The sequence below is a fragment of the Erithacus rubecula genome (assembly GCF_903797595.1).
Source record: "Erithacus rubecula genome assembly, chromosome: 5".
Lineage (NCBI taxonomy): Eukaryota > Metazoa > Chordata > Aves > Passeriformes > Muscicapidae > Erithacus > Erithacus rubecula.
The window spans coordinates 11,861,972-11,888,491 of NC_136687.1; the positions used below are offsets into that span (position 1 = coordinate 11,861,972).

A 26,520-nucleotide genomic window follows, 5' to 3' on the forward strand; every position below is an offset into this window, starting at 1 on the left:
AATAATTTACAGTGGATGTTTTCTTCTCTTTTGATGCAGCATTGAGAAATAAAAAGGTTGCAAGAAAATAACAATCAACTGCTAAATTTTTTTAAGCTAGTTTGTGCCACTACATAGTACGTCATAACTTGGGTTGGAATGTTGTGGTTTTGGGCTTGAGTGGTTTTGTTCTTCTTGTTTCTATTCTATAAGCATAAAGTAACTAAGGTTCATTTTTTTGTATATTACAATAATAACCTAGTAAAACTTCTGAGTATGGTTAGGAAGATTATTGATGCTGTGCAAAAAAATCCCTTAATGAACATGCAGTATTGTAGTCTGCCTTCATATACATACAGAATTTAGCTAGGCTTCCAAAACTCAAATTGTATGAGTAAATAGTTCTGCTTTTTTTTTTTTTCTGGAAAAATAGTCACATTCTCATGTTCTTTGCTCATACACACTGAGCATGTTTTCTTGCTGATTTTGAAATACATTTACTCTTCCTACTTATGATTTTTATCTCTACATTTGCACCTGGTATGAATTCAAAGTGTTTACATAATGGTCCTATTATTCAAGTGAAGGCTCAGGTATGGAATACATCTGCTATTTAAATAATAACTGCACATTGAATTTACTTAATTACAGCTAGCTTTAAAATCTCCAATACCTATAAGCATCAGCTGACACTAACTTCAGTGGCAGCTGAGCACAGCTTGTTGAGCAAACATATGCACACCACATGAAATTGTTAGACAGTGAGAACTCTGACACAGGATTTCATGTGTATTTTTAAAAGCAAGAATATTTATTTAATGGGTGTGGTATTGTGCTAGTATACTTTATTAGGTTTTGCTACTTGGTGGAGTTTCAGTGACATTTAGGTAAGCAAAGGCAAGTTTCGTTTTCATCTCAAAGCAAGGGTGAGTTTCATTTTCATCCTAAGTTAGAAGGTAGAGTGCAATATAAACAAATTGATTAGTTATTGTCAAGAAACCAGTTGGTCTCAACACCTTCCCGTGAGTTAATACATTGACATACTCTTTACTGGTATCCTCAAAGTGAAAATGCAACAGTCAAAAAATGGAGTAGACCTGAAAAAGTCTTCATTATATTATGGGGAGCTCCTTGCTCAAAAGGCAAATCTGGCTCTTGAGACATTCAAATAAGTGTTCTATTTATATCTATACAGATGACTCAGGGACAATAAGGCAGAAAATGTCAGCATGGCTTGAATGGATGTGTGAGGTAGCATTGTTCTCTGTGATTTCCTGACTGATCCTTTCCGTCAATGAGTGTTATGGGAACAGATTTGTAGAAGTCAACGATCTCTTCCACCGAGTTAAATTTCTGGGGGGAAAAGACAGTAATCAGTGACTGAAAATGAAATTGCTTGATGGTTTAATCTATAACATTGAAAAACTTGCAAACAACATTTTTAAAAATAGGTAACATTTTGCATGGAATTATGTTTAGAGGAAAGCAGTTCTAAAAGGAAAAGCACCATATTTTGATCCCCATATTTCTTTTTTTTTAATTTGTCGTGTGCAGGACAAAGCAACTAGCTCCTTAGGGCAGAAAGGGAGCATGTCTAAGCCTTGATGATGCAGTATCACATAGAAAAGGTTGTGATGCCAGGTGTGATGGTAGATCTTGAAATGGTGAAGCAAATATAAATTGTTACTAGCTCTTTCCTGCTACAAGTTACACTTAATTAGCAATACATGATGTTTTGCACTGTGGGTTTCAATGTACCTTATTAAATATGCACTTTGTTTTCCCATTCTTATTTATTGAGTTGCTGTAGAATCCCTTTAAAGCATGGAACAAGAAGCATCTTGTTTTCTCACACCCAAAAAAATGACATTCTGTAAGCAATTTCTAAAGTGATAAAGGTCTGGTTCAAGGTTGCTGACCTGATCAAACAACAACAGAAAGCTACCCAAAGTGTTTATTCTCATCTGCCCTAGTGGAAGAATCCCATTCCAACGATTAGCAATCCTTCAGTTTAAATGGTTCTCTTCCCTGTGAGCACCTTCTTAGGTCTCAACATACCACAAGCTCTCATCATATCAGTGTTTTTGTCTTGAGCTAGTCTTTGTACTCATTCATATTAAACCACCAGAACTGTACACAGTAATGAAAACTAACTTTGACATTAATACTTATCTCCTATTTATATAACATTTACTGTAAGCATGTCTCTTTGTTGTACACCTGGTCATGTCTCATGGTAGTGTCTCTCACCCCCACCTGATTCACACCTAGTTTATAACAACAGAATCTCATTAAGGATGTGATTTGGTGAAACTGTTCCTGTATTAAAGTGAAAATTATTTGATCTCAAAGCCAATGTGATAATTTTAAAAAGTTTTGTTTTGATAATTCTTACTCATATGTATTTGTTTTACTTCACTATTCTGTTTTTGCTTATGTTCAAAGTCACTGTTGCTACTGAAAACTAAGGCAAAACTGTGGTTGATATTTCATGCCTTATGAAAGTAATCCTTACTTTTTAAAATTCTAAATTAACTCTTCCAGCACTAGTTATTTTCCTGTTTTTGAATGTTTTCTGTTGTTTGGGAAATTAAGAGGTCTACTATAATTGTTCATCTGCTTTGCCAGTTTAATTAGGCTTGACTAGGTTAATGCCACATTGTTCATTATTCTAGCTCTTTGGTAATGGGTGAAAAATGTCTCAGAATTTTATGTTCTCATCTCTTTTAATTGAGCACCACATTTTGTTAGGCATTAAGACATCTAAAGACATAAAGATGGAGAAAATTCAGTATTTGATTTGTTTCACTTTTTGAAGAGACTCAGCCCATCTCTACTGTCGCAGGAATTTCCTGTCTGCAGGTCTCCAGACTGTTCTGGGGAGGTGGGAATAGTGGGAAAAGGGTCTCAAGGGTTGCTCATGAAAGGTGTATTTCTGAATTGTGTTGGAGGGTGGGAATTCTGGTCTATGTTGCACATCCTGAATGAGACCCTTCATCCCTGAGCTGTCACTTAAGCTGTGGACAAGATGCTTATCTTTTAAACATTTCTCAGTTGAAGCTACTGGCTGTTTGTTGTGCCTCTCTTCGTGGCAGTAACTGTTGACAAAACACTGTCAGTGGGAGGCGTGGTGGAAGTGCTCCCTAAGCTGCTTGGCCAGGCCAGTTTGGTGGCTGCTGAAGGTAGGGACAGCTAATCCAGTTGGCTCACATGGAAATTCATAGAGTGGAATGGTGGGACTGCTGTGGCTGATAGTTTGAAGATGAGCTGCAAATACAGTGGTGAAGATGGAGAAAGTATCTGTGGTTGGAACAAGGAGATCAGAGAAACACACCAGGCTCTGCTTTAAACTTCTTTGTAAAGCAGACACCAACTTGAAGAGGAGCCTACTTCTGCCTTTCATTTTTATGCATTTTTCACTGCATTGGGAGTTGAGATGGATGCTACAGATGTGCTAAAACCATGTATTTTGCATGTGGCAGATCTAGTTTTGAAAAGGAGATAAGAAAAATACATAAATTTCATGTTATGATCAGCTTTAAATATGAGCAAGGTTTGTATTTCATAATTTTCAAAAGAACTATGCACATGAAAAATGTCAGCGTTACAGGGATCTCTGCATCTTTAGTAGTGAAATTGTCTGGAGTAGAGGAAGGCAACAGCCAAGTAAAGGGTGCTCAGTGTAGCAGTTTTGAATGTAAATTCCTAAATTCCATGTATGTGTCATTTGGGGATCTGATCTTTATAGCTTTGTAATTAGTATATTAAACATGTATGTAGGTATGAACATCTGTGGCTAAATAGCTTGCAAAAAATTTTCCTCCACTAAGAGAGTGATTTTCTTTTTTTTTTTTTTTTCCCTTCTATTTATTATATTAGAGTTTGATACTAATTTAGCTGCATGGAACTTTAGTTAGTTTTACCATAAAAATCTGATGATCATCCCCATTTTACTGCCTTATGTCCTTACAGGATTACATTGGAACTAGTGATAAAAGTACTCATGAGAGTTAAATGAAATACATTTTTAAAAATAACTGTAAATTTTAAATCTTATTTGATAATATAATATGTTAGCAACTTATATGCTGTATAGTAAAAATGGAAAGTTACAATAAGATAGGGAAAACTTTGAACAATTATATTTATGTATAAGTTAATGGATGAAAATAGACTAATTCAAAAGTGAAAACACACTGAAGAATATCTGTCAAGATCAAACCTCTAAATAGAATCACCAGCTGGGGAAAAATGCAACAGGTCTGCACATGTTCACTGGCATTTAGGTTTCTTTCTCTTTGGCTGATGAAGAGGGAATATTCAGCTAATCTGGACAGAGCAGCTAGGTCTGGCTGCACTGCAGAGTGTGGTGTAAAAAAGGGTATCCCTGCAGAGGAGTGAAGCAGAGTGCTCTGGAAAGCATTTTAACAAAAAAACCACCTTAGAATGGCTGCAAAAATGTAGGTGTCAGTTTTCAAGAAAGCCTTTTTGGGGAACCCTTTCAGAATGCCTGAGATGGAAGAAGCTCATCTGAGCAATGTTTGTGCCACTGGTTGTTAGTTACTGCTTCTGTGCTTTGTGCCCAGTTCTATTTTTGTGTCTACTGCTGAGAATAATACATAGGAGTGGAAAAGTGCCATGTTTGTGATTTGCTGGTACAACGAGAAAGAATCCTCAAAGAAGAAAGCCTAAGGTAGGCAGTCATGATTACAGATTTGGCCTGGCAGAGCTATGTCTTGGATGCACTATGTGTTGTTAACTAGATGTTTGGAATCCTTACTTTGGAGTTGTTTGCAATTTGACTTTCAGATATGTACTGTCTGTGCAGAAGTTGGAACAACAAAGTCATATATTTTGGTATTTCCTGAGATGGGAGGGATTGTGTTCTCCTTCCTTTTAGTTCACTAAAAATTTTTCATGTACTGTTCAAGTAGTTTTCCAGTTACCTTAATTGTTAAAGCTGTTAACATAATGAAAATTTAGTCCTATGTTTTTATTCTCCAGCGAGAATACAAATATATTACATTATGCTCTAATGTGCCTTATTTCTGTCATTGTTTCTGTTCTGAGCCTATTTGTATTAGGGCTGTTACAGGAAGACTAAACAATGTCAGAACCATGGAAAACTAAACTTGCTTTCTCCTAAGTCATACTAAAACTCCAGGAAATCGTCTGGGAGTTTCAGTTCAGAAATGCAGCTAGTGCTTTACAAAGACTGGTGGTCACTACAACAGTACCAGATGATGGTTCCTGTGGTACAGTTCCTCATTTGTGCAACCATTCAGCTTCCAAACTCTTTCACTGTCCTTGCACAATGAAGGATTTTCCCCCCTCTTTATCATTAAACCAAAGTCCCTGAAGAACAACTTGCCAGTAAACCTTGTTCCTCTTGTGAATGCTCATAAATCCTATCCCATGTTTTCTAATAAAAATCCTAATATAAATTTTGGACTCATCAAATGCCTTAAATCAGCTTGGGCCATTTGTGATTTCAGGCTTTTTGAAGTCTCTCTATACAAAAGGCAAGTTCTGAACAGTATTGATGTGCATGAAAATGATATAATTGAAGATTCAGCTACAGAGTCTTTGCTGCTTCACCTGGGCTGGATTTGTGTCAGTGATTTACATAGTTAACCCATGAAAAATTGTTGCTTTGCTTTTTGCTCTGCAGCTGAGCGTTCTTTATAGTGTGTTTTTCTTGTTTTAAATTTTTTTATTTTGTTTTCGGATTTTTTTGTTTGGTTATTTTACAGGTATCACATTTTTATGGAGTTGACTTTCCGTTTTAATGCTTCATTTTTTTCTTGTGTGAAAGACTTTCAGATAGAGTGTTTATTATTTAACCATATATGTAGAATAAGAATTAGACTCTTATCATGACTATAATTGAATTATGTAAAACAGCATTGCTCATCTAAAGGAATTTTCTAATTGAAATTTACCATATCTGAAAGACTGATTGCTGGATACCCACATGATTCAATTGCTTCTGAATATCCATGACAACTGTTGTTCTATTGCTTCATAGCACCAGGTCCTGCTGTCAGATATGTGGAGCTGTATATATTTGAAAATGCCTGCTTAAATTATCACAAGTTTAAAAATACGCTAAAATAATATGTATACCAGAAGAGGTAGAACTTCTCTTTCCTTTTTACTTTGCAGGTGTTAGTTACAGTAGATAGGAGTATTGTAAGTACTTAGGAAAATTTTGCATTGATTTAAATCTGAATTTGAGCATGGCATACAAAATTTGGTTTTAAATTATTGTGAAGCTGCTTGAAACTTGAGACAAAATGAGGGTATTGTGAAAAACTTTATAAAACAGCAAGTTTGTTATGTGGGAGAGTTTGTAACTAATGCTTAGTATTAAGAACTTGTGAAGTCCAACATAAAAGCTATAGGCTGCAGCAGCAGATGGGATTTTACTTACACACTCTCCTCTGAGCCCTGTTCCCAGCGCGTATTGTTGGCTTTCTTCCAGAAAACGGACTTTAATGTTGTACACTCTCCTTCCATAATAAACAACCAAAACGTATGGCTCAGACTTGGATTTCTTTGAACAATCTCTAACCAAGAATGTCTCGTCCTGTATGATACAGATTTAAATTATGGATTGTATGGTTAGTTCACAGCAAAACTTGTAAGCCATTGTGGACAGCTTACAGAAATTTCCCCCCGAGAATTTGCATGCCAGGTTTTGAGATAAATGGTACTTACAAGGTTTTGCTGTAACAGTATCTTCTCTGCTTTATGGCGATCACATTCTCCAACGTACCATTCACATTTGTTTAAATCCTTAATTTTAAAATAGCATAATCAGTGTGTAGAAATTAACAACAGCTGGCAGAAGCAAAACCAGATTGTATCTAATCTGCATTTAAAGCACATTCAGCACAGTATATAATGGTAATGCATCTATATTGTTAGGAAGTGTTAATCAAATTTGATATTTAAGTTCTTATCCGTGGTTTCAGGAGCTCATGTTGGATTTTCTCAAAGATGCTGAGCACCCAGAGCTTTCAGAGGGGGTCAGGGGTTGTGCCATGTAATGTTAATCCTGTTTCCTAAAAACTTGTCTTTTTATGTAGCAAAGCTGGTCTTTACCTTTCCAGTGGGTTGGGTAAGAGATTGCATTTCCTGTTCCACAAGCAAATGTTTTGATTTATTTTTGCATGCTGCATATGATGCAGGAGGTGGTGGCTTCTTCACTGTCAAGTTATCCACACTTAATGTAGAACCTGTAAAAGCAAATTCAGAAGGAAAAAAGTTGCATTCTTAAAAGTTATAAATTAATTTTACACTATGTTTTGCTTAATAATTTTGAGAATAGTACTTTTTAGAGTATTGTGATATTAAACTTTAAAATTCAGAGCTGTCAGTTATGAGTGTTCTTGTGCTAATGCAACATCAGTGATTTCAGATTAATGCCCCCAGAGATTTAACACATTAGTTTCCTGATGGTTTTTAATTTACTTCAGTCTGACAGGCTGTTGTGCACATAGAAAATAATAAGCTCTTAATAAAACAGCAAATGCTAAATAAAATACTACATATTGGATGAGAATAATGGTTCATTCTGTTCTAGTTTCACCTTTTGGGTCCCTTTTATTTGTGTTGGATCGCAAGTGCTGTTACATTGGATCATATTAAAGCCTCTCATTATTCCATTGCCAACTAGCATTGTTTCTACCAAGCTGTTGAAACCTCAAGTGATTCAGAGGTTCTGCCATGCTGATGAATTTCAGTCTGCTCTGCGAACTGTTTCAATTAACAAATTCAGGACCAAGGGGTGAGGTTGCTCTCACACTGGGGAGAAGGTGTTGGTCTGGCTGTGTGTGCCTGCTCCCTGCAGTGCTGCTGCTGCAGGGGTCTGGAATAGCTGAAGCCCTTCTCCCAAAGCAAAGGTGATTTGCTGTCTGTAGGTTTAGGGCTGCCCTTTACTAGCTAGTCCCAGGTCTCTCTGGAGCTAAGGAAGTGCAGGGGTTGGGTCAGGAACACAAGAAGTCGTGTAGTATGGGAGGCTTGGGCTGACTGAGTAGAAACAGAAAGAGCTCGAGAAAAGCAAGGGCTTCCTTTCAATGTAAATGTAATTTTCAGATATGTGACATGGGGAAAAATTGTTAATTGAAGATAAAACCCACCATATCCTGCTGTACAACAGAAAACAGTTTTGTGTGTTTCACGCAATGCTGGTGGGAGAAATGATCCAGTGTCCGTTTTAAAAGTAAATGAGAAAAATCTGGTTATCAATGGCTTCCATCTTTTCCTTCTGGTTACTGTCACCAGAGACAGTGCTGTTAGGGGTATTTCATTGTGCCTTATCTGTTCCTGCTTTATCAGTTTATCATTGTTATGCCATTATGTAACATATGACAATATGACATATGACATATACAATATGACAATTTTACTAGGAAGACTTTCTCCCCAATGTGAGAGGGGAAGCAGTTTTCACTGCATTTCACTGTTCCATTCATATATGTACCATGTTCTGATGTATAACTGCATTACTTTTGTTTTAATAACAAGATCCAGTGATAGCAGCAGACAAAGAGCCATGATCTTCAGCAAGCAATCAGTCTGTTCAGTAATGAAATCTGTTCTAAGGGCCTGGTACCAGACATCAACCTTTTGTGTCTGCAATCTCTTTGACTTGCCAAAAAGTGAAATATTCTTACTGTTCAGCGTATTGGATCATAATTTTAGCATTTTTGTTCACATTGCATTTTTAGTGGTTATCCCCAGAACTTTTTTTTTTTTTTTTTTAAGAGACCTCACTGCTTGGACCATAGATGCTTTGTGACCTGTGCTGTGTATGCTTTGCAGATTTTCTCTTAAGGTGTGGGACAAGAAGGATAAAAATCTTTTGCAATGCTTCTGTACCAAATCTGGCTGAGATGGAGCTAAAAACAGCTTTTCAAGAAACTGGATTTAATATTATTTGTTCTTAAAACATTTTTTTAGCCAAATATAGACTTTAAAGGCAATTGTAGGGTAGTAGGGGAAAGGCTACTTATTTTTTCTCTCCCTATTGTTTCAGGAGAGTGAAGAATTGACAGGTGCTCTGCTGTCCCAGAGAGCCTGAAGGAGCAAAAGCTCTGGTAGGGGTGATGGGAAGTGTCTGAAGTGGCAGCAGCAGAGACCTAGATGAGCTTTACAGATTATGTAAAGAAGGATTTTTAGCAGGTATCCAGAGGAGAGTGTGTGGAATTGCACCCCAGCACAGAAGGAAGCAGCTCAATGGAGAAAGCCCAGCAGAGTCTGGGAGCTGGAGCCTGTGAGGAAAAGCTGGGGGAGGTGGGATTGGATAGCCTGGCTGTGACCAAAGTTAATTTGAATCCTACTTGATCTGAGCAAATAATGCAGTCCATATGTTCTTCCTGGTGGTATTTGCTTTTACCATGAGCTCGTGTTATGCACTCATAGGTTCTTGGCACAGCTTATGGGTTTGGTTTTTTGATAAAAAAGGCATTTGCAGAGGCAGTTACAGGAGAGTAAAAGTGTGCTATGTAGTCAAGGGCAGTAGGAAATGCATTGAAAATCCTCAGTGCAGACATACAGGCACAGCAACCTGAATCTGATTCTTATTCTTCCGTGTTTAGTTTGGCTTTCAAAGCAATCTCTGGTTCTTACCTGATCTGCAAATGTGTCTAGAGCTCCGCGTACGTTGAGGGCTAGGAAAAAAACAATGAATAAAAGTAACATCAGAAAAATTTTTCTTTTAGTGGCAGTGTAAAAGTCAAATTAGAGAGCAAAGCATAGCTGTGCTTCCCCAGCATACCCCTTCCTGTCACCAATGGCAGCTTTGGGCCTTCTCAGGTTTTGGGTGCTAATATTCTATTTAGTGTCTTTTGACAGATTTCCCTTATTTTCATGAGCTACTTTTCAAGTTGCATAGAGTTTTGGGACTTTTTTTCTCTCCATAACAGTTCCACATTTTAACTGAATGTGTATTGAAGCACAATTTGCTTTGTTCACTGCTAATTTCAGCTGATGTTCCCAGTGCCTCTGTAGGAAGACCCAGGGAGCAGTTCTTCCCTGCCTGTTCTGATTTTCTAGACTGCTCCTGAGTGGCCAGTTGGTGTTACACTGGAAGAAATATTGACCAAATAACTTCACATAATACAAGCATAAGATGAAACAGAATACTAGGGGCTACAAATATGGTCATATTTAGTTCATACAATAATTTTATCACAGATAAATGCCATTTTTGCAAACAATGCTACATGAGAGATACTGTATTTGTCTAGGAAAGATGTTAAATCATTCATATGTTTCCTATGCTGTCTCCAATATTTTTGGGTTTTGTTGCGTATTTCAGGGAAAAAAAAAAGATTACAGGCAATTAGAATGGAAGACTTGTATAGGAAACTCAGGCATGTATCCTTTGTAAATAAAAATAGAAAATGAGGAGGAGAGGAAATGCTGAGGCTGGAGATAGCAGAGCTTCTTTATAAAGTATATTTAACACCCTATTACAGAAATAGTAGCAGAAATGTAATACAGCAGCATGCTATTAAAGATAAAAATGGGCTGTGCAATTGCAATAGCTTGAAAGCAATTCCCAAAGATGGTTCTTGTCATACATCAGGGTAAAACATAATATATCACTGCATGGCATCTGAAAGTGGTATCATCTTGCTGTTATTGCATAGTGAAGTATAATTTTCTAGGGCAGAATGTTTAGTCCTTAAAGCATCCAGTATAAACTCATGAAATTCTTCTATTCCTACCTGGCTTCAGGAGGATGCTGTTGTGCTTGAAAAGATACTTCAGGTTTCTTCCCCAGAATTGTAACTATTAGTAAAAAAGATAAGAACTTAATATTTCCTCTTCTGTGTAACCCACAGCTGCTGTGAAATAAATTAAGTCAATTCATAGATGAGGGTGAGGCAGTTCAATAGAAAACCTTAAAGGGCTGTAATCAGTCTGGTGTGAATGAGTCAGCTAATGATTTCAGTGGGAAACATTTGGACTAGTACTGAATGTTACATGGGGGACATTACAGGGTTTGCTGATGACAAATATGGCTCAGCATAATTGTAAATAATGTAGAATGTTGAACTAGAAGTATGTGGAGAGTTCATAAATCCTTTTTATAGGACAGGATAGGCATTGAATTTACTAATGCAGTCGATTATATTTCTTGCTGAAAATCAAGAAATGGTGCCTTAATCCACAAAAGGAAATGCCAGAGGAAATGATGAACTCATTAACACAAAGTGCAAACAGCATGAAAGCCATGTAAGGTGTATTTATCTTCAAAGTATTTTGGAGCCACATTTGTCGTGGACCTTTGTGCACATGGGCACAGTGAGTGGTTTAAGCCATTTTTTCAAAGCTATATGTACATCTAAGGAACTGACATGTTTTTAAAACATTGGAGGCTTAATTTTATTTTTAACTTTAAAAGTCTAAAACTTTAAAAAAACTTCATTTCAAAATTGTCACTCTGAAATAAGGGTAGAGCAGCAAGATTGAGAGAAGGGTGATGTCCTCTGTGCAGCCTTCTCTTGGATTTTTAGGCACCAACACTCTTATTTCCCCAAAACCTTAGGACATCTGCTTAGAACAAGTGTGATACCCTGAGTCCCCCAATAGCTGTAGCTAAGGCCAAGTTGTTTCCCTTTTTCCTGCTGCTCATCAGTAACTGTTGAGGTCTCTCTAACTCTCTCTATTCTCAGCAGATGAATACCTGAGGGATGTCTCATGTTTCAGCTAGATAGATTTAATGATAGAATATTTTAGTTTTGGAATATAAAGGGAATACAACAAGTTGTTATCATATTATTGAATACTGACCTTGGTCTCTTCCAGGTGCCTATATAAAATGATAACATAGTAAATATTTTTATTTGGATTTGTAACTTGAATTTACCCCAACAGATTATCCACCAGTTTTAAAATAATTATAGACATCATTCAATCATTAATGCCCAATCACTTTGTCCAAAACCTGGGCTGAATACTGATCTTACTCTGCCAGCAACAATGAGAATTGTACTTTTTAGGGGTGTAAGTGAACATGTGATTTATTACAAAGATCACCATTTCATGATGACTATTGTATATCAATTTGACTTACAATATGGTTTTCCTTCATTGATCTTGTATTAAATTGATATTGATTATGGTTGACTGGAGAGGCACTATTCAAAGATTAAAATCAGTCACTTCTTTTCAAATCCCTTAAATGACAGTATGATTATTTCTACTGCCATGGCAGATATTTTGTTCAAAATCACTGTGTGGAGAGTCTTAATCCAGCATACTATGTTAAAAATAGGAATGATAGGTTTCTAAAGATCAGAGTTTGACTCCAACATTTTCACTGAATTTCTGTATTATTTTGATTCACAGATAAAAATGATGGGAATATCAATTATTTTGTTCATTAATTTTAGATGATTTTTTTAATCTAAAAGTATAATACCTGAATATTGAAGAGAAAAAAAGGTTATTCTTTATAGATGTTGCACTTTGAGCCTTCCTTACAAGTTACTTTCCCAGTAATGTTTACTTATTACTTAGTAATTTAAAGTCTTATTCAGGCTGGCAGGTCCTAGCCCAAGCTCCTGCTTAAAGAACTGGCAGATGAGACTTTCAGACCTCCCAGAATGCAGGTTTCACAGCCTCTCTGGGGAGCCTCTTTTAATACCCTCATAATTGATTTTTCTTCTCTACTTCTCATTGAAACCTTCATCATTTCAAGACGGTTGCCTCTTGTGCTGGGCACTCTGTGAAGCAGCATGCTCTCTTTAGGACACACATCTCTGAGTGGCAGTGTTGTGTTCCCCCAGGGCTGTCCCTCCCAGGCAGAGGGAGCCCAGAGTCATTGACAGGGCAGGTGCTGCCTGTCCTGGCTGTGAATGAACTAAACCCTGTGCTGACCCTCTCTGCTCTATCAGCTTCAGCCTCAAGCACTACTCCAGGTGTTGGCTGAGTGATGGGTCAAAGGGAATAGTTCCTTCCCTTGACTCCTGGCAATGCTTTTGTGGACACAGCTTGGTTTGCTGTTGGCCTTTATGGCTGTCAGGGGTACACCAGTGGCTCCATGTCCAGCCTTTGTCCCCAGGTCCTTCTCAGCTGAGCACAGGGTTTAGTTCATTCTTGGGCAGCATTTTGCCTGTCTTCTTTCCAAGTACCTTCTCCTGCAGCCTGTCTGGGTTATCATGAAGAACAATCCTTGTCTCAAACCTATTGACCTGCTCTTCAGTGTCTGAAACCCTGAGAAGGACAACACTGTCTTCTCCTCACACTGAAACTGTTTAGGCCTTCATATCTATATGAATGGGAAGTGATCAAAATTAAATTTTATCTTTTCCATGTCATGAGACACACAATATTTCTCCTTAAGATGTAGCCAAACTAAGATCCTGTTAAGAGCTGAATTATTTGTGCAGCTGTACAGTGACCAGCCAGAAATATTAATTAAAGCTGTAAGATATTTATTTTTCTTGGGAGTGTTTTCATATTTGATTAAGTCACTATTTGATTAATGAGTCAGTATCCAGGATGACAAAGTCCTTTTTTAATAATATCTCTCTTGCCAATATATCACTTTTTAAAGCATTAAGTGCTGATTACAGTATTGCTATCAAATCATGTTTTTGTCACCATCTTTCAAACCAAAAAAGTGTCTAACCAAGAGAAGTGGAGTTTGGGGCAGCCTCCCAGTCAGAACTGGGGAGAAGGAAAACTCAATGGATTTAAAAGTTAGACAAGTCTGTAGATTTGTGGTGTGGAAAGAAACAGTTGGGATTAACTACTATAGATTCCTTTCTTCTGTTCCCTTTAATGAGAAAAAAAGATTAAAACCAACGCAGTAGGAGCACATTAGTGCTGGAACTAAAACATTCAGTAAAAAGCACAAAATGCTATGAATTATAACCTCTTTCCAAATTTTGCAATCATCCTTTAACACTCTGCATGGTTGTAGGGACTGTATCTCTTAATAAGTTTTAGAGGAAACCACGTTCCATAACTAAACTCCCTTATTGCTAAAACCATTTTTTCTGCTTCACTTCATTGGTCTGAGTAGAAAGTGAGTGGGGAGTGAGAGGCAAAAGGGAGCTGGGGGATAGCAGGCACTGCTAAAATTGAATTCAAAATTTGTCCATTTCTGTTTTGTATTGAAATGGGTCATCTTATATTTGAAGCATATATATATATATTTATATTACATTAATGTGATTGCACTTCTCTATTGGCCTTATAAATTCATTTTTCTGCTTGTAAAAATGTATGTAGAATCTCTATTTGTCTGAAGGAGAGTGTCTCCTGCTGGTCCCTCTTCACAGGCATCCACATCAGGCAGTTATGAGATGCTTTATATGGACAGTTGGATGGGTAGCTTTGCACTGTACCTATGCTTTTATTTCTGCAAACAAATTCAGAAACTTACCTCATTCAGGAAGTAGCAGTATTGAAGTTGTGACACATTAAAGATTGACACTTTTCTGACACAAAGTTAATATGACTTAGAGTTTGTTTTTTTGTTTTTTTTTTAATCTAGTAGGCTAAAACACTATTAGAATAGAGGCTGTGTAGCTGTGGAATGTGTTTGGCTTTTATGGTCCTCATAGATATAAATATGAATACTTACATTATTTGATTCCCTAACAGATGAATGTCTGGAAAAGAAAGAATAATATACAAAACATTTAATTATGATAAAAATCACTTTGAGTACATCATCACTGGAAACCAACATCCCTTGACAAGGGAAAGATTTTGTTAGTGCTAGAGTTCAGAGGCTGGTTACTTTTTTACACAAATTATTTTCATGAGAAGTATCTTGGACTTCCTTAAAAAAAGAATAGTGTCCACTGAATTCACTGTGGTGAAAGACAACTTTGTTAAGGATTTATACTGGGAGGAGGGGAAAAAGAGGAGTATCAACTTCAGCACTTTTCATCTCATGCCTAAAGGTCTTATCACACACTTTAGAGTCAGCTATAAATGGAAATAAGTTCCTTGAAGACTGAAGAATTTAAAAATTGAAACACGCAGAGCTGAAATGAAAAGTGTAGAGGAAAGGAGGTGCAAACCAGAGAAAGATGAGTGGAAAATGTTCCTCATGATTAAGTAGGTGTTAGGGTATTTTTCTGCCTTCTCCTGATATGCCTGATCAACAGGAGTATCTTCGTTTCCTGGGAAAGAAAAATTCTCCCAAAAACAAACAAACAAAAAAAAAAGGACAAGATATTGAGTCTGACATCTTTGTTAGATGTTTTGGTTATGATGAAAGCTTTTGCTTTTTAGCAGCATGCATCTCCTAATAAAAGAGAGGACCAGATTTTACAAGCTACTTAGCAACATAAGGTGTGAATAAGCATCTAGTAGCTTTTGGAAGACACTGAGATTTAGTCCCTGTTTAGCCTATCTCCTGACTGAAAAAATATGACAGATATTTTGCTAAATCAGCCAGAAGACAAAAGGAAGATCTGGTATAGGAAACCCTGGGAGCTATTTTTCTACAGTAACAAGAGCTCTCTTCCTCATGTCTGTGTTGAAAACATTGATCAGCATGAGGCCTGAGGCAAGAAATTTGGAAATTATCTGTATTATTCAAGAAGGCTAGGAGAAAGGAGAGGAATTGTTTTGGTTTGGATAGTTGTTTTTGTGTTAGTTTCTTCAATTTGTTAGCTTGGTCTCCAGGGTCATTGTTTAATGTGTGAAAGGCCATATTCAGGACACTGGGTGTGTGGAAAAGTTCCATGACATTAAAGATGTGCTTGTAGGGCTGGCCTCCACCTCCCAGGGACATGGCCCTTGCATGGCCTGGAAAAGGTTCAGTCACACTAGATACATTCCAGGACTCTGCCTTCACCCATTTTTTACAAAGCTATTTTTAGGAGTGTATGAATAATGATGTGTTGAATTTTATAAATCTTCCAAATTTTGTTGGAAAACAGGACTTGCACTTCTAAATCTCATCTGTGGTTGGACAGCTTTGCTTACAGTCTAGCAGAGGACTGTAAGCAGTAGTGCCTTGCTCCTACCCTCTGCAGCTCATATCTTTTCTCCTTACAAAGCTGTAACTGTACTGAGGACAGGTGAGACATATTTTGAGTGAAGTGCTTTTGGGAAATTTGTTAAGTGCCTTCCCCAGATATTGTGTGGTCTTATTCTGTCCTACTTGTGTGATAAAAACCCCTAGTACAATAGGCATGGCATGTATTTATATTACAGAATTTGGCTTTATAATAGGACCTTTTAAATCCAAGTGCTCTGTATACTGATATCTGCTGGCAACATGGATTACAACATTTCTCACAAAGCTTTGAATATGTGCTGCCCTGCCAAGGGAGGGGATCAGTCATGGGATTTGGAACCTTGCAGATCTGTGTCAGGTCTTGCATCTGAATATGAATCTACTTCATATTAGTAAAATGTCTTAGCAACCAACAGCTTTTAGAACCTAATCCATGAAAAAAATTAAGCACCATTCAGGGAAAAACCCTACCCCAACAACCCATAATTAGAGCTCACTCATTAAGAATATACTTAACTTTAAGCAAAAAATTATTTCCTTGATTTTTAAGCTTATTTTCCCTCCAAAGTGATTTGAAGTGACCTCTATAAAATGAAGCAAAATTTTATCCAGATGAACTGAAATTGAAATCATTTAAGGAAGGATGGACAAAACTGACACACTTTCTAGCTGCTATAAGTTTTTTGCCAATAATCATTTGAGCATTATACCCTGTGGCCCCTGGATTTGTGTCATTCCTCTCCCCAGCAGGTGTCCAACACTGTCCCCTGTTATGAATGTGCATTTTGGTCACACAAGAGCACATCTGGTTATGTGGCAGTGAGCACATCTGACCAGCTATGTGTTGTGTGGAAAAAACAACCAGACTCATAACCTGGCATGTTCATAAGCATGTTCTGGGTCATTCAGCTGGGCACAGGTGGTTTGTGCTTCAGGTGGTTCATCCTCACTGCCATGTCAGGATGCTGAATGACCACGGGCAGTGTGTGGCTGAGGAGTGCAAAATGGAAAGAGCAAGAAGTGATCTGTAGCCTCGATTCATTGGTCTCATGGGCTGAAGTCAGGCATCTGCCTACAGATGAGTCATTTCTTTTGCTGAATGTAATATCTTTGGGATGTGGAGTGTGCTTCTGTGTTCTGGTGCAGTCAGTGTGTTTCCCTATCACTTGATTTACTAACTGTGCTAAATAAATAGCATTTTTGTACCTAAAAGTGGTTGCAAGACATCTAAATATAATTAAGGAAAAAAATAGGACAGATCTTAAAGAAAAATGTTAATGAAAGTTCTGTCTCCTTTTCTACACCTTTACTTCTTTGCCATTATTTTGTCAGTTAAAAAAAAAAAAAGAAGCCAGTGTCACATTACACTAAATACCACTTCTCTCAATTATTCACAGCTGTCTAAAGAATAACTTTCTTAAGTAAAAGCAGAGGTGTGATGGAAATAAAACGTTGTGGTTTGAGCAGGGAGAGTGTTTTGATTGTCAGGGAAGGAAGATGAGGAATGCACTGTACCTTGTGACTTTTGCTGATATTGGAAAGGTGGGATCTTGGCGGAGTGTGTTCCTCTTGGGAAAGACCTGGCTGCTGATTCTTGGCTCTGGAGGCAGGGGCTGATACTGCTTTGGCAGCATCTTTGGAGGCCTAGAGAAGTCACAAGAGAACTTGAACAGCTATTAGGGACTAAAGGAGCTGCAGGGACTGTGTTTTAAGCTCAAGTTCTAGAAGTAAGAGACTGGAATTTTCTGTGAGTATTTCAATGTTTTTGTCTGAGCCAAGCTCAGATCCACAAGCTTTTCAGGGCCTTTCAACAGCAATAATAATATTGAATAATATTCTACATTAACAAAACATTACTGCACTGTGTTGTGTGCTACTAAGTGCTGCTTTTTGTGCCTCACCAGGGTGTGCCAAGTTCCGCTCTGCAGTGTGGATTTTTCCAGGTGGGCATGGCTGTGTATATAGACCAGCCAGGGGACACACTGCAATTTCAGACACAGAGGAAAAAATGTTCTTCATCCCAGAAAGCTCACAGGTGACATGGGCCTGGTGTTTCCTGAGGGATGTGGGCATGCCCTGTCTGTGCCAGCCCAGCTCCAGCTGGGAGCTGCAGCATGGAGAGCTTGGCTGGACAAACCTGGAGCTGCATCCCAGGTGCCTGGCAGAGCTGCCTTCAGCAGTGGGCTCCTCAGAGGGACCTTGTGTCTGAACAGTACACACCCAAATTAAGTCAAGTGACAGAATTAAGAACCATTCTGGCCACCATAATACAGACAGTGAAATTCTGTAGAATAATGGACTGTGAATGTTCTTATTCCTGCACTATTACGGTTTTGAATTCGTGAAATTTTACTGCCCTTTTATGCTATTTCATATTTTTTAGAGTCAAATCTAAATACGTAATGGTACTCATATTTTAAAATTCTTTATGGAAGAATTTCTTTTAAAGCAGTCAGTGTAGGCGTGGAGGAATAAACTTGCCATTCCTAGAGAACCTTTTGAAAGGATGGGTTTTAATTATAGCAGTTATTATTGAGGTTGACCAAGTCAAGAGGTGATTATATTTTTATTTGTGGGCATATCATAGAAAAATATATTTGTGGAATAGAGCTTGGTCTATCTTCTGTGGGAGTAAGTGGAGATATTCCAATTGATTTCTATACATGATTTAGATGTGTAGAAAAAAGCACTGGCAAAGTGATATAAGTGAGAATGAAGCCAATATTATAATAATGAACAGAGCATAAGGCACTAATAAAATTGGTGGGATATTTTTTTTTCCAGCAATTTATATCTGGGTTGAACCAGATTCAATATTTATAGGCTTTTGGCTTGCCTGTAGGCACAGCCAAGTTGGTTTTGAAGATGCAGGCCTGAGCTCCTGCCATGAATGCTTAGAGCTCATGTTTTGTTCTCCCTAATTCCATATCAGAACCTGTGAGTCCAAAGAGAGCCAGCAGTGAAAGGATGCTGGCTCACTTCCAGTCACCTCATTACCATGAGCAGCACAGATGGATGTGAGCATTCATTAGCACTGAGTCCCCCTGGGACCACAGGTAAGTGATCTCTGATGTGATCTTACCGTGGGGGAGGTGTGGGCTCCTGGAAAAGAGAGCAAACAAAAATCTCTGTGAGCTTATTTCCCCCTCCTTGGTTTACTACAGAAGAATTTAGATTAAGTAGACATGCCTGTGTTAAGAGTCAAGGGGTTTATGTGCACTACAATACAAAACATCATGCTATAACATGCCATTTTTAAATCACTGAGGAGTTTTCCTTTAGCTAGTGCTGGCAAAATGGCAGCCTGCTTTTAAAAATCTAGTCAATGGCAAAATAATCAGTAACAAATTTAATCGATGAGAGATTCTGCTTACCTGGTATCCATGTATTTTCATTCTTCCTCCTAAAAATAATTACAAATAATTCTTAGTAGAGTGCTATCCATATAATTCACAAATTAAATTACAGCTTTATTCTGGTATTGTTGTTATTATTATGGGCAGTCCGGCCCCATTCCTTGCCTTCCCCTGCCTCTACCTCCAAAACTCTGCTCTTGCTTTCAGACTGAAACATTTGAGGGTGATATTTATTCAGGTATTGTAAATTTAAATATTTTTCAGGGACTTTATATACATATGTATATGCTCATCAAAATAGTGATGCTTTTTTTTTTATCTTTTCATTTTTGTATAGAGATTTATAAAAATACTGAAAACCAATGAAATCAGTTCTATTTTTTCAAATATACCAAAATATGATTGATTATTTAAATTAATATCATACTAATTAAAAAAAACCTTACTTTATTTTTGCTATATTGAAATTATTTTCCTAACTTCTACATTCTGAAATCCTAACTAATGCAAAAGACATGCAACATATCTCAAGCTCTCCTTCAAGTAAACCATAACAAATTGCTCTGAATAAAATAATGGTAGCTTAAATGTTTAACATTTCTAGAAAATACTGCAGAAAAAAGGTCTTCTGTGCCATTCATGCCATCTTGTGGCAAGGCCACTTAACAGCACTGGGCATGAGAAAAAATGTTAGGGTATATATAAAAACAATGTAGCTATTATCTAAAACTACTGGTGTCTCTATAAGCACTATTTACTCAGGAAGTACTAAAAATATATATCAGTTGTGTTCTCTAACACCAGAGTTTAATTTACCTTCCTGAACTGTCTTTGGTTCCACGTCACTTGGAGACATGTAAATCCAATTCAAAGGAATTTGAAGATTTAGATAAACTGGCAAACTGTCCTTGCCCACTGATTTCTGCAGATTTTGAAGCTGGCTTACTCGATTTTATCTCAATTCAGAATTTTTTCCAGGCTACATGGGGATTTGCTGACAAGAATCAATCTAACCTTTCATTTTCAAACTATATAAGTCTTACTTTCTCATCATCTGTAGGAATTATTTCTCTCAACATTTTGCATTATAATGTGAAACAAGAGAGGGGGAAAAAGCAAATGCTGTTTTACATGGAATTCTTGGAGTTATTTTTCTGGCTGAACAAATTATAATACTTTATAAAAGTCAGCTGTTAACAGCAAACACAAAACGGTCAAATTTTCTTGGCTTGGCAATTGCAGTCTTTTTGACCATATTACCTTATGGCTCAAACCTTTGAAAATTGTAAGATGAAAAATGCCATTTTTTTTCAAAGATAATCAGATATTTAATCCTTCAGTAGCTGACTGCATGATGTACTGCTACATTCAAAGTAAATTAAATATAAAAAACTGTATAGAAACCTACTTTTAAAACAATCTTACAACTGAGTAAGTAAAACTGCCAATTAGAGATTTAATATTTGTACACTTCATTAGCATTTTGAAGAATAAGGTCGTCTGTCTCTGATTTCACCACAAGAAGCAGAACAAAATTTAGAGGTACATTTTTGACTCAAAATTGAAGGAATTTGAAGCAAATTTTGGGTTAAAGGTAAAGCAGCAGAGAAGAAAACATGTTAGGTGATGTACCACATTATTAGCATATTCTGAGTAGGTGAGCATTGTCAGATTTCAATTTTTTCAATTTTCCATTGTCAGATGAACAATTGCCATTATAAATAGTCACTCTAGGATGCAAATATCTAGTGGGAATTACTAGTTAAAGTTGGTATTACTTGTTAAAAATAGTTATTAGATTATGTTTTACAATATATTCATGGAAACAGCCTCAGAAGGACAGGGAGTGAAAAATAATTACATTATTGGAAGTAAAGCACAGTGGAAACTTGCAGCCTTTTGGTGGAAGAGTTCAGGAGACATTGACTTCTTCCTGCCCCTTATGTCCTTACAATGTAGTGAAAAGGAAATTTTGGCTTTTAACCTGAAGGGCTTTTATTCCTCCTCCTGTAGGAATAGGGAACTCCTGAGATAAAATATATCTCCTGTAAATAATTACTTCAGTAATTAAAAAAATAGTTTAAATAGTTTAAAATAGTATTATTTATAGTATATAGTATAGTATATAATATATAGTATATAGTATTAAAATAGTTTAAAGTATACTGCAGAATTTGCAGGATGGTTGTTTTGGAAAGCAGCTGTTGTTCTGAAAACCATGTCTATTCTATTAAATGTCATCTCTGCCTACTTACAAAAGGGAAATATGAAAGTAGCAATTACTATTTCTGTTTGTAGAAATGAGTAGGGTTTTTTTTTTTATTATACCTCTTACATTTGGCAGTGCTCTTTCCTCCGGATCAAAAGTGCGAATCTGTGAATAAACCAAAATCAAGATGTGATATTAGCCATCATTCTGGAAGCTGAGGCCAGTAGCAGGGTGCTGCTCCTGGCTGGGATGCCTCCAAGACCTAGCAGAACCCCATCAGTCAATGAGGGAAAGCAGGAGCTAGGGCATCCATGAAAAGTGAAACAGGAACAGCTCACAGGAGCTTGGGCTGCCCGGTGCAAGTGAATGTGATGTGGCTGAGACTTGAAATAGATATTACAGAAAAGGGGAAATTGGTTGTGAATAAGGTTTAGTGTCTTTACTTACAGCTGAGTCTTGGAGGAGCTGAGCTGGGCTCTTGCTCGTTGGGGAAGTGGTACCTGAAGGCCTTAAGCAACGTTTATCTGCAAAAGAGGAAGAAAAATCAAGCCTGAGTAATTCAGCAATATGATGTTTGAAGAAGGAGGTGTTTTAATGTTCCAAATGTGTTTTTCAGATCAGGTCTCATCTTTTTTTTTTGCCTCCTTTTTTTTTTTTTTCTTTTTTCCCCAGAACATAATAACTATTTTAACAGTTGTGTTGAGGACATAAGCATGACCCTGATAATAGCTTTTTGCTATATAACCACTGTGGTTATGAATAAAAACCTTCATAAGCTGGTAAACAGTTAAGGCAGACATTTGACCTTCACTGTGGTTAGATTACTGAACTTGTTTTTCATTTGAACCTTTCCTCTTAGCAATGCTGTCATGCTCTGATTTTGTGAGAGTTGTAGGGGTTTCATTCTCTAAGCAGTATTTTAATTTTACTTTAGCTTTTAATAAAAACTGCGTCCCTGGCAATCAAAAGGAAATGCTCATGTTGTATGCTAACATGTTTTCAGTCATTAATTTTACATCTCAATGGCACTGGTATTTATCTAGAAAAGATGGCAAAAATGTTAGCATTGAATTTTATCCTTTTGAAAAATATTTTCAGTCCTTTCCTCACTCCTGCCACATTATAGGACATAATACACAGGAAAAAAAGCAGATTTTTGTTTAATGTGTTTTACCTGAAATAACAAAATGAAAACAATGTCCTTTGGCTATTTCAGGACAATCTTACATAAACAACAAAAGGTACTGACTGCTAAATAAAAGTTTTTACTGCTAACCAAGATAAAAACTGTATTTGGAATTCAATTCAGATTTCCAATTAAAATGGATAAATTAGTCTTGGATCATAATGTAGAATATCTGGTTGTTCAGACTGATTGTGATCCTTTCACACACTGATAAATTTACTCACTTTAAAAGCCATCTATTTGTTTAGACATCAAACAAACTCCCACAAAAAAATGAGTAGAAAATGTCTTTGCTGACTTTGATGTGAACTGGAGCAAACTATCTGGTTTATGATTCCCAGTCTTTCTCATCTACGACCCCCACCATTTTTTTAAACTATTTAAAACCTCTAAAGTGTTTATATTGGGTTGGAGCAATGCTGCAGCTAGGATGACATTTCACTTCCATAAGTGGGATATTAATTGGCTCTGTATGTTTAAGTATTAAATGTGAGTTAGAATAGCTTCAGTAAACCAGAAGGTGATTAATGCTGCTGCCTTACAAGGTTAAGAATGCTTGAGAAATACACTCAAAGTAATTGCTCCCTACTGCTATTTGAAGCATCAGAGAACACCTTTAGAAAGAATACTACATTATCATCTGGAGGAAAGTTTAGTGTGTTCTTTAATATTTTAAAGGTTTTTCCATCTTAAAGGTTTCTAAGCTTAAATAGCAGTGAAATTGTCTGAAATGGCTTTGAGTTTGATCAGCCAGGTTTTTGCACATTCCATGTGGAATGGGATAATAGAATTTATCCCATGAAGGTAATATTAAAATTAAAAAGCAGTGTATAATTATTAATTTAGCATAATCTAATAAAAATCAGGGTAACTGTTGAATATGAAGAAGCAGACAAAGCTCTTCTCGTGTTCCTGCCTACCAGTGTTACTTTTCAGTTGAACCATTTAATTAAAAAAAAAAAAAAAAATCTGCTCCCAGTCTGTGCTGTGCCTATATAACTTTAGGTTTTGCTCACTTCCCACAGACAGAAGATGTTACCTGCATATTCAGATTCTTGTAGAGGTTTGGCAGGAAGGATTCTCAAGGACTGAACAGCCTCCAGCACTGAAGAACTTACAGTCTCATACACATTTTCTCCCTCTTCAGATGGCTTGGAGGAAAACTGTAAGTCACTCTTGCCCTTCATTGTCAAGTATTTGCTCTGGATAGAAGAGATATGCAGATAATACAAATAAATTTAAGTTCAAGATTGATTTCAGTGTGGAAATATATGATTGTCATAACCAGACATTTTGGTGCATGAGAAATTTTATGATGGAAACTAAAGGGTTGGAAAGTAGTTGAGGAAGTGGTTTGAGTACATAAATTTTTAGTTTAGATTTATGAAATAGCCATTTGGGAGACAGTTCAAATGTCTCTCTGAATTTTGCCTCTCTGCTCTTGAAAATGTAATGAAAGTGTTTAATTTATGATCATTGCAGACATTTGAAACTGCATCTTTTATTATAATATAATCCATGTAGTATTTGTATTGTACTGACTGTTTACATATGTTACTTGCAAGAATATTTTAACTAGCTCATCACAAATGTCACTCTTCAAAATACAAACATAAGGTGTTTTGGGGAATTTGTGCTAACAAATGTGCAGCCCAAGTGAACATGATAGTGAGTACATATTGAGCAGTGGAGTCCATGGAAATATGGTGCTGAGCTGACTCAGGATGACTCTGGATGTGTCTATACACTTGTATGAGTTTGTTCAAGGTTGTGTTCTGGAGCTCTGTTCCACCCTTCATCCTCTCTGTTTACTCACTGAAACAACTGCTGGCTTCCTTCAGCACAGAAAGAACATTCTGCATTCAGCAGAATGACATTGCTGCTGAAAAAACTCAGCTGAGGGTACCCCATGCCTCTAGAAGTCATATTTTGTTACCAACAGTGTAGGTGAATCCATGCACTTGGACCTTCTTTGATGTTTCTTTTATTCTCTAATTTACTTTATTCTCAATTTTTTTCCCTAATGTTTGTTTTATTCTCATTAGTAATGAGGAATCAATTCCTGGGGTATCTTCTTCTACCAGTTAACTGCCCTTTCAGTTCATGCTTGTTCTCTTGAGTGCTAAAATTTAAACTAATTTGTTTTACCCTCCAAGGACACTAAAAATTGATTACTATGCACTTTACTTCAAACTTTATTATGCTAATGCCTATAATTATCTTTTTAAAATTCTTCTCACTAAGAAAATACACCTCTTTAAATCTTTCCTGGATTGTCAACCAACTTAAAAGACTCTGAATCTCATATCCCCAGTGCTGCTTTCCTGTGAGCTCCAGATTGTACACATCTCTGTTAGATCATGAGCCAGACCTCCAAGAATTGTTCTTTACAGTACATGCCAGAGCAAAGTTTGTCTTTATGACATTACATAAAAATGTCACCACACCCTAGACAGACCCCTGCAGGGTACCTGGGTTTTCAGGCTCTTCTCTGCACAACTCTTTCCAGTTCAATAACAAACTACTGCCAGCTAGGCTGAGAGTGGCTATTTTTTCAATCAGTTGTGCAAGCACTTTCATCTAGATGAAATGCATTTTCATCTAGACCAGGCATGTACTTGTGAGACTGTCTTCTGGGAAATATCAGAGGCCTAACAAAAATCAATATATATCACATTTACTGTTTTCTTTCTCATTATTGTAGTCATATTTCTGCTGAAAAGGAAATTACTTTTTGGTTTGGGGAGTTGATGAGATGTTCTTCATGTTCACATTAACAATTCTTTACATAATAAGGCCTATTATTTCCAAAATATGCTTTCAGATTGAATTTGTTTAACAATCTCTTCAGGTACCAAATAAGTCATCAGGATTTGCTCCCTTTCTTGGAAGAAATTATGATTACCATTATTCTTTTCCATAATTTTAGGAGCTCAGGGCTCTGGAGAATTCCCAAAGATAATAAATTGATATCTCAGAAATTTCTTAAATAATTCTTTAAGTGTCTTAGCATAAGTAAATAATTTCCTGACCATTCTTTCCCCGTTCTGCTTAGTGTTGTTTTTGCCTTCTATTTGGTATTAATCCCATATAGCATCTGATTTTTATTAATCATGTTGTGAAATCTGAAGCAGTCAAAGTATTGATTGCATCAAACTTCTTTAGTCATCCTTTATTTGTCCAACTTGCTTATTAAAACATAGACCTGTGCCAAATTTTCATCTTTGTATGATTTAAAATGTATTTGCATTCTTTTCTTATATGCCTGAACTGAAACTCAAACCCAGATTTCAGACACAAATAGAAAGATATTAAAGACATTGACACTGTTTGATTTCCAGCTTTCATTTGTATTGCTTGCATATTTAATCTTGAGATTTATGACTTACATCCTTGTTCAGCTTGATTCCTGATACTTGATCTAATGATAAAAGTGTATTTCAGGTTCAGCCCATAAATGGAGAATTGGCGAGTCACTTCTCCAGTCTAGATTCCACTAAAAAAAGTTCTCATGTATATATCACAATTTTCATGCCTTATTTTGCACTAAAAACCAGTGATGATTGCATTTTTTGTTAGTATTATACCCCAGATGATATTAACATACATCAGGAACTGAAAGAAAAGTAAAACTTTAGGAAGAACATGTGGTACTTACAGAATGATGGTTGCTAGCAAGAATAGTTCTCTTTTCTGTATGAAATGGAGAAAAGCTGTCAGCAGGTCCCATTCTGTAGCAAATTATACAGTAGCTAATAACTTATATAAAGCAATAAAAGTCTGCCAA

The 26,520-nt window shown here is 36.7% G+C and overlaps 1 protein-coding gene across 1 annotated transcript; it reads right to left on the reverse strand.

The window, feature by feature from the left end:
• Nucleotides 1–615: 615 nt before the first annotated feature.
• On the reverse strand, nucleotides 616–26,520 carry CLNK (cytokine dependent hematopoietic cell linker). Its single transcript, XM_079306334.1, has 15 exons — nucleotides 26,392–26,520; nucleotides 23,773–23,935; nucleotides 21,995–22,071; nucleotides 21,622–21,712; nucleotides 19,357–19,385; nucleotides 19,065–19,084; nucleotides 17,498–17,626; nucleotides 14,591–14,618; nucleotides 11,788–11,806; nucleotides 10,719–10,782; nucleotides 9,616–9,656; nucleotides 7,087–7,220; nucleotides 6,700–6,777; nucleotides 6,413–6,568; nucleotides 616–1,332 (listed from the first exon to the last, which is right to left on the reverse strand). The coding sequence occupies exons 1-15, from the start codon at nucleotides 26,461–26,463 to the stop codon at nucleotides 1,204–1,206; spliced, it is 1,230 nt and encodes a 409-aa protein (XP_079162460.1). The 5' UTR covers nucleotides 26,464–26,520; the 3' UTR covers nucleotides 616–1,203.

Bases quoted from the DNA above. Each gene is read 5' to 3' on its own strand.
- CLNK (XM_079306334.1), bottom strand. From the start codon at position 26,463: ATGGGACCTGCTGACAGCTTTTCTCCATTTCATACAGAAAAGAGAACT. The intron at 21,713-21,994 runs GTAAGTAAAGAC...GTTTATTCACAG, and splicing joins AGCTCCTCCAAGACTCAGCT to ATTCGCACTTTTGATCCGGA. The intron at 9,657-10,718 runs GTAGGAATAGAA...TTTTTTTCCTAG, and splicing joins CAGCATCCTCCTGAAGCCAG to CCCTCAACGTACGCGGAGCT.